The 8,130-nt window shown below is 56.4% G+C and overlaps 1 protein-coding gene across 1 annotated transcript; it reads right to left on the reverse strand.

Moving 5' to 3' along the window:
- Positions 1–1,149: 1,149 nt before the first annotated feature.
- LOC105488053 (alpha-1-B glycoprotein) lies at positions 1,150–7,888 on the reverse strand. The gene is made up of 8 exons (XM_011751727.3): positions 7,621–7,888; positions 7,509–7,544; positions 7,145–7,414; positions 6,494–6,766; positions 5,612–5,908; positions 4,556–4,852; positions 1,617–1,904; positions 1,150–1,312 (listed from the first exon to the last, which is right to left on the reverse strand). Exons 1-8 carry the CDS (start codon positions 7,796–7,798, stop codon positions 1,305–1,307), a joined length of 1,647 nt encoding a protein of 548 aa, XP_011750029.2. The 5' UTR covers positions 7,799–7,888; the 3' UTR covers positions 1,150–1,304.
- Between the last annotated feature and the right edge of the window lie 242 nt (positions 7,889–8,130).

Raw genomic sequence — 8,130 nt, forward strand, 5'->3', positions numbered from 1 at the left:
GCAACAAGAGCAAAACTCTGTCTCAAAAACAAATAAAGAAGAAAAGGTTTTAAAAATTGATAAACCACTAGCAAGAGAGAGAAAGAGAGGACACATCAGGCATGAGAGAAGTGACATCATCACAGACTGTGCAGACATTAAAATGCATAGGCATATTAGGAACTAGATATTACTAAGGCAGTAAACCAGACCACTAGCAAATTTGTTGAGAAACACAATTTATCAACTATTAGTTGATAATACTGATACGCATCTTCTGTGTGCCAGGACCTTGAGGCCCAGCTCCAGGCAGAAACTCAGCAGTGGTTGGGAAGGCATCAGATGTCAGATGGCGCAAAGGGGACTCAGAGCCCAGGGATAATGGGAAAGAACACAGAGGAATCCAGCCATTTCCACAGCGTCCAGCTCTGCTGTGGGAGGCTGGGAACAGCCTAGCACTACCACCCTGTGACTGGGAGGACAAGACCACAAAATGCAGCTTCCCTGAACTTCCTCTTGGTGATGAGGTTTATGTGGTCAAGGTAGAGGTGGGTACGTCTGGAACCTCAAGCAACCTGCCTATACCTGCTGGGACCAGGCCAAGGTGCCCAGTGAGTAAGAGGCAGCGTCCTGGAAGAGCACAGATGGAGTCCCTGAGAAGCGTTGGTTGGCCGGGTGCTGTGGCTCCCACCTGTAATCCCAACACTTTGGGAGGCTGAGGCAGGGGGATTACTTGAGCCCAAGAGTTCAAGACCACCTGGGCAACATAGTGAGACTCATCTCCACAAAAAATAAATAATAGAAAGAAAAATGTGAGTTGGCCAGGTAAGGTGGCTCATGCCTGTAGTCCTAGCTACTCAGGAGGCTGAGGCAAGAGGATCACTTAAGGCCAGGAATTCAAGACAAGCTTGGGCAACATAGCTCTACAAAAAATAATAATTTCTAGACGTGGCGATGCATGCCCAGGCTCCCAGCTACTTGGGAGGCTGAGGCAGGAGGATCGCTTGAACCTGGGAGATCCAGGCTGCAGGAAGCCCGACTGCACCACTGGGCTCCAGCCTGGGTGACAGAGTGAGACCCTGTCTCAAAAAAGAAAAGGAACCCATCCACTTTCAGGACACAGGATTCCAGCCCACTCAGCCCTGGGAGTCCAAGACATTTTAAACAAACTCTCTCTTCACATTTATTAATTCCTAGCAGGAATGAGGGAGCGCCCTCCAGCCCCCCAGGGAGCCCAGCCTTCTGCTGCAACAGGACGGGTGGGAGCCAGTCCAGAATCCCCCGCACTTCTGAGGACACCAGCAGCACCCTGGCCCGCGGCTGCATCAGCTTTCTAGACAACGGGAGAAAAGAGAAGTGGAGGAGGAGGGGAAATCCTATACCCTCCTCCCTGCGGAAATCAAGGCCGACCTCCCTGCCGCCCCCGGGAAGCGCGTGATGGGCTGCCAGCCGAGACCCCCATCTGTGCCTCCAGCTGCAGAGCCTTTGCTGGGCGCTTCCTCGCCCGTGATTCCCCCACGAGCCCTGGGGAGACCCAGCGCTAACCACGGTGCCCAAGGGAGGAGCCGGGAGAGGCCCTCCTGGAGGTGGGCACAGCCCAGGCAAACGCCAGCGGATGGGACCCAGGGAAACGTCACCTGCCACCAGGAGCTCCACGGGGTCGCTGAGCTCCGACTCGAAGGTGTTGGGCCCCCAGGAGCGGTAGCGGCACCTGTAGCTGCCAGCGTGCTGGGGCCCCACAAAGGTCAGCTCGAAGTTCGCAGCGGCCTCGGGGGTGTGGACCGTGTCCACGGCCTTCGTCTCGCCCTCGCGCAGCAGCTCGAAGGTGACGTCGGGGATGGGGCCCTCGCAGCGCAGGACGGCGTCTCGGCCCGCCAGCACCGCCCCACTCCACGCTGCCCGGAGCTGAGGCCTGGGAGGGGGTCCTGGGCGGAGCGGGCGGGTGGTCGGGCCCGGCCACACCCCAGGCCGCGCCCGCACCTGCGCCTCAGCCCCGGCTTCATCTTCCCTCTCTCTCGTTCCTGAGCGCAGACGGCTCCTCCGGCCCCGCCGAGCTGCGCCCGCTGCCTTCACACCCTGGACATCCGCTTGACACCTCGGTGTCTGGTGTTCCCCGCACCCCTCCCCCGGGACCGTGGAAGTCCCAGATTCGGGCCTGCTCTGGGGTTTCTGGGGTCCCCAGCCTCGGTCCCTCGGACGGGTGAAGGGAAAAAGAAATGATGGAGAAAACGGTGCTCCTTCAGGGAGGAACCAAAAAAGGACATACCATTTATGTCAATAGATGAGGTTTTTTCCCTCCGTAAGTTAAACTTAAATTTAAAAGTGTATTTAAGGTGTCGGGCGCAGTGGCTCACACCTGTAATCCCAGCACTTTGGGAGACCGAGGCAGGCGGATTGCCTGAGCTCAGGAGGTCGAGACCAGCCTGGGCAACACGGTGCAACCCCATCTCTACTAAAATACAAATAGTTAGCCGGGCGTGGCAGCGTGCGCCTGTAATCCCAGCTACTCGGGAGGCAGAGGCAGGAAAATTGCTTGAACCTGGGAGGCGGAGGTTGCAGTGAGCCGAGATCCCGCCACTGCACTCCAGCCCGGGTGACAGAATGAAACTCCATCTCAGAAAAAGGATCAACTGTAAGGAATCAAATCTTACAAAATCATGGAAGATTTTGGTAACGCTGTTGATAATTTCAGGGAAATTAATGAAGTACATATAAGTACTTGATTTAAACATGTATTTTATTCATTAGTTTGAGTATCTTGCCATGGAAGATACTAGCTCAGCCTAGCAGGAAAGTGCAATATGTATAATATACTTTCGCATTTTAAAAGTTATATTCCCTATCCATTTTGAAATGCTGGGCTAACTACATGAAGTTACTTGCAATTAATTGACAGCTAATCAGGCATTTTGAAAGCTTGATTGGATTAACTATAATGTTGAAACTTGATAAAATCGTAATGTTGATTTTTACTGTGAAACGTAAACACATCCTAGTTTAATTTTGTGTCTTAGTGTGGATTTACAAATTTACTACAGTTATTCTGAGCCGGGAACACAATCAGATTTCAGGCCAGTTTGATACTGGCTGTACTTAATTCTAAAAGGAGAGTAGGACATTATACTAAATGTTATGTCAATGGGACTGTGTTGTCTGTGGAGCTTGGTAAATTAATCATTTTCTTCAGACTTGAAGGAGAGTGATAAAATTTGGAGTTTAGGATAATGATGTACAATTTAAAGATTAAACTTTTTTTTTTTGAGATGGAGTTTCGCTCTTCTTACCCAGGCTGGAGTGCAGTGGCACTAACTGGACTCACTGCAACCTCCACCTCCTGGATTCAAGTGATTCTCCTGCCTCAGCCTCCCAAGTAGCTGGGATTACAGGCATGCGCCACCACGGCTGGCTGATTTTGTATTTTTAGTAGAGACAGGGTTTCTCCATGTTGGCCAGGCTGGTCTTGAACTCCTGACCTTATGATGCACCCACCTCGGCCTCCCAAAGTGCTGTGATTACAGGCGTGAGCCACTTTGCCTGGCCAAAATTAAACATTTTTCATCAATTGTGGAAGGTGGCTTGTAAAACTGCAAGAATAGGCCAGGCATGGTGACTCACAACTGTAATCCCAGCACTTTGGGAGGCCGAGGTGGGCAGATCATGAGATCAGGAGTTCAAGACCAGCCTGGCCAACATAGCGAAACTCCATTTCTACTAAAAATACAAAAATTAGATGGGCGTGGTGGCACGCGCCTCTAATCCCAGCTACTCAGGAGACTGAGGCAGGAGAACTGCTTGAACCCAGAAGGCGAAGGTTGCAGTGAGCTGAGATTGCGCCACTGCTCTCCAGCCTGAAAGAATAAAAGTAAGTTATCCAAAAAGCAAAAGGAAGAGGGAAGGGGAGGGGAGGGGAGGGGAGGGGAGGGGAGGGGAGGGGAGGGAGAGATGGGGGGAGAGAAGGAAGTGGGGGAGAGAGAGAGAGAGAAAGAAAAGAAAAGAAAGAGAAAGAAAAAAGAAAGGAAAGGAAATGAAAAGAAAAGAGAAAAAAGAAAAGAGAAAACAGTGCTCCCAGCAAACAGCACAACTCAAGGTCTGGAGGTCAGACCTGTGCTCTCAGGCTCCGCTGGGCTCCGAGTCCTGGAGACGTCGGTGAGGAAATCAGAGGGACAAACAGAGCTGGGGACGGCGGGGCTGGGGAGAGGGACATCAGCCGTGCGCCTGCTGGCCTGGGGCCGGGGCTGGGGGGCCAGTACGACGACTGACATGGCCAGTAAGAAAAACAGAGCAGCCACAGAGCTGCACGAATCTGACCAAGAAAACCTGGGTCCAGCCTCCCTGCTGCTGACTACGATGCTACACGTGACCTACGGGCTTGTGACCCGCGGGAAATAAGCCAAAATTCCAGGCGTCCCCAGGACCCTGGACCACCGATCGCCTGCTTCCCACCAGAGTAGTTGATGGGGGCTGAACCAAGGCCCAGAGCGCCGCCGTCAGACGCCCAAGGAAAGGCGGGCAAAGGCAGGAGGCCCCGAGGGGCACTGAACCCGCGCCCGCCCTCGCTGGTGCCCCGCCAGCTCACCGTCCACACGCAGCTCCAAGCGCTCGCTGGGCGCGGAGCCCCCAAAAGGCGGCTTCAGGTCCACGTAGACGCAGCTGTAGTTGGCGGAGTCGGCCACCGAAATGTTGTGCAGCTCGAAGAGTGCCTCGGTCCCAGCGGGGCTCTGCAAACGGTGCACGCGGTGCCCGCCCCCGTCCTCGCGCACCAGGGCGAAGCGCGCGCCCTCCAGGGGCGCCAGGCACCGCAGCCGCACGCGCGTGCCGGGCTCCGGGTTCCGACTCGCAGGCTCCGCAGTGAACTCCGGCGCAGGCAGCGTCTCTGCGGAGCAGCACGCGGGCTGACCCGGGCGCCGAGCGGATGGCTCGGCCCTAACGCGTGGTCTGGCCTCGCGCTCTTTGCTTTGGCTGAGTCTTTTGCCCGCAGTGATCTGGCCAGTTTCCTCCCTCGCCTCCTCCGGCCCCGCCCCACCTTTCCAGCCCAGTCCTTCTTGGATATCTCACACGCACGCACCCTTTCACTGTTTCTTAGTAATTTGTCTATAGACACAGACGGGAAGCGGGGACGGGGACATGTTTTGTGCATGGCTTGATGCCTGGTGCACGATGCCGCTCAGTAGTGGATTTGCTCCCCAAGCGTCTTCTGGGCACCGCCCCAATGTCCGCGCTACTGAGGGGCCCCTGTGGTCCGCTGGGCATGGGGTTTGCTGTCCCGTGCTCAGAGTTTGCTAAACACCGTCAGGCCCAGGGCAAGCGAGCAGAGAAGCTGCCTCAGGACAGGCCCTCAGTGCCCACGCAGACCTGGCAGCCAGGATGGGCCCCCGGCCAGGTGGTGCCCCCTGTGGCCTGGGCCAGACCTGTTCACCCAGTTATTCTTTGTGGGGCCTGAAAGTTGCCAAGCTCATCGTCCCATTGGCAGTTCAGGATCTTTAATGGTGGGGCGGTGGGGGGGGCGGTGGGCGGGTAAAGTTGGGATTGGACCCTGGCCCAGAGTGTTGCACTTCCCCAGGCTCTACACCTGGTACTGCTCCTGCTCCCCCGGGACCCAGCCAAGCCCCTGACCCTGCTGGCCCCGGCTCACCATCGCTCAGAATCAGCTCGACTGGCGCACTGTCCCCGGACCAGGCGTTTTCGTTGTCATGCAGCCGGTAGCGGCAGGTGTAGTGACCTCCATCCCCCAGGGCCACCGCGTTCAGGTGAAAGAAGATGCGGTCTGGGCTGGTGCTGCTCCTGGGTACCAGCAGCTCTTTCTCCCCGCGCCACAGCTGGAAGTGCACTCCACTCAGGGGAGCCACGCAGGCGAGGGTCACCTTGTTACCAGGGCGCAGGACCTGGGCGGACTCTCCATGGTGCATCAGCACAGGTGGTGGTGGTGCAGCTGCAATGCAGGCAGCATTACTGGGCTGCCCCATCCCTGGAGCTGCCCTCTGCCCAGTCCCCAGACCTCTGCCCTCCAGGTGGCAGCCCCAGGAACACCCTTCCATTCTTTTTTTTTGAAACGGAGTTTCGTTCTTGTGACCCAGGCTGGAGTGCAGTGGCGCCATCTCGGCTCACTGCAACTTCCGCCTCCTGGGTTCAATGGATTCTCTTGCCTCAGCCTCCCAAATAGCTGGGACTACAGGCACCTGCCACCACACCTGGCTAATTTTTCTATTTTTAGTAGAGACAGGGTTTCACCATGTTGGCCAGGCTGGTCTCAATCTCTTGACCTTGTGATCCACCGGCCTCAGCCTCCCAAAGAGCTGGGATTATAGGCATAAGCCACGGTACCCGGCCCACCCTTCCATTCTTTGGGCATCCTCTGCCCAAACTCCTTTGCAACCATCAGACCCAGGCAACTGTGTGGCCAGCTTCCTGGACCTGGTCCTGGGCAGGGGCATTCAGCATGGAGGTCAGGGTCAATGTGGACATGCCCCCTGTAACCCCCTCCCCAGCATCTCCCAGAGATGATTCCCACAGTCACCAAGCTCCTCAATGATCACGGTAGCGCTGGGCTCAGAGAGGGCGCCTGCCACATGGGTCCGGTAGCTGCAGCTATAGTTGCCAGCCTGGTGGACAGGAAAGGCGGCCTCCACACCCTCCTGGGCCTCAGGCATCTCCAGAAACTCATGGTCGCCTTCCCGCTTCAGCAGAAAAGTCACACCCCGAAGCCCGCCTCGGCACACTGCTGTCGTGTTCAGACCGGGCGTGATCCAGGACACAGGCGTCATTGAGAGCCAGGGAGGAGGCAAGGACTCTGTGGGTGGGGTGGAGTTGAAGAGTGGTTCTGTATAACACGGGAGACAGGGGAAGCCCAGCAGAACCTGGGCCCCATCCTCAAAAAATGTGAGGGAGACAGGGATAGAGGGCATTGCTGGGAAAAGGCAGCCAGGCACTGGTGGAAACAAGGCATACAGCAAGAGAAAGGAGTGCGTGGGAGCTGTATGGCATGCCGGGCCTGCTGGGGACACAACCATTTATTCCTCACAACACTCTGGGGTTAGCACAGATATCACCCCATTCGACAGATGGGAAGATTGAGGCTCAGAGACATCAGGTGACTTGGAGGACGGGAGGCCCCCCTGTCAGCCACCTACTCACTGCCTCCTGGCCCCCAATTCATGCCCCAGCTTACTTGGCCCCGTCAGCTCCAGCAGCTTGCTCAGCTGGGTCCATCCTGTGAACAACCCTGAGCGGCAGCGGTAGCGGCCCTGGGTGTCACCCGTCAGCAGGAACTGGTGCTTGATGGCAGGTGAGTCAAGGTGCACGGGCTCCTGGGCCACCCCATTCTTGAACAGCTGGAAGTCTGGGGTCCCCAGGCGGGCCTGGCACGTCAGCATCACATTGGCCGAGGGTTTCAGCAGCGATTCGGACTCTGCCCACAGGCTGGGCTGGGTCTCATAAACTGCAAGGGGTGGCTGGGATCAGCTCAGGGCCACAGGGACAGGGCTCACCCACGGCCTGGGCCCACCATTCCCAGACCTCAGTCCTGCACTCACATGTGGCTGCTTCTGTCACTGGGCCCATGGGGAGACCTGCGGAGACAGCCCCGGTGAGTCTCCCTTTCCAGCCCCTTCCCGCCCCAGGGACCCAGACCCCGGGAGGCCTCACCCCAGAACAAGAGAAAGGCCACCAGCATGGACATGATGGTCGTGCTCACTCCGGTGCAGTGAGTGTCTGCGGTGAGCGTCTGAAGCAATGAGGCCCCAAGGGAGGGTGGCAGGGGCAGCTCGGACACTGACCTCTTCCCGTGTTTGTCCTTCCCGGAAGGCGAGGGCAGGGCCCCCATGGGGTGAGGGCAAAGGGCTAACTTCTGAGGCCTCAGGATGCTCAGCAACAATTATGATCAATAATCATGGATAATTAATAAACTAAATCAACAACGAGTCATAAAATGATGCTAAAATCACTTCATCCTCATTTCAGTGCTGGATTCTGTTCTAGAATGGGACCCTGAGCTCTCCCCACTCTGCCTGGAGCTGCTGAGGTCAAGTGGACAGTGCCAGGGCTGAAGCCCAGTAAGCCCCTCCCTGTCACACCAAACTGCATGTGTATTTGGGGATTAGCCTCAGCTCAGGGCCAGGCTCTCTGAATTCTTTTTTTTTTTTTTTTTTTTTTTTT

This window comes from Macaca nemestrina, chromosome 20 (genome assembly GCF_043159975.1).
Source record: "Macaca nemestrina isolate mMacNem1 chromosome 20, mMacNem.hap1, whole genome shotgun sequence".
Classification (NCBI taxonomy): Eukaryota; Metazoa; Chordata; class Mammalia; order Primates; family Cercopithecidae; genus Macaca; species Macaca nemestrina.

Bases quoted from the DNA above. Each gene is read 5' to 3' on its own strand.
- LOC105488053 (XM_011751727.3), bottom strand. From the start codon at position 7,798: ATGGGGGCCCTGCCCTCGCCTTCCGGGAAGGACAAACACGGGAAGAGG. The intron at 7,545-7,620 runs GTGAGGCCTCCC...CTGTCTCCGCAG, and splicing joins GGCCTTTCTCTTGTTCTGGG to GTCTCCCCATGGGCCCAGTG. The intron at 6,767-7,144 runs GTAAGCTGGGGC...CCCCACCCACAG, and splicing joins GCTGGAGCTGACGGGGCCAA to AGTCCTTGCCTCCTCCCTGG.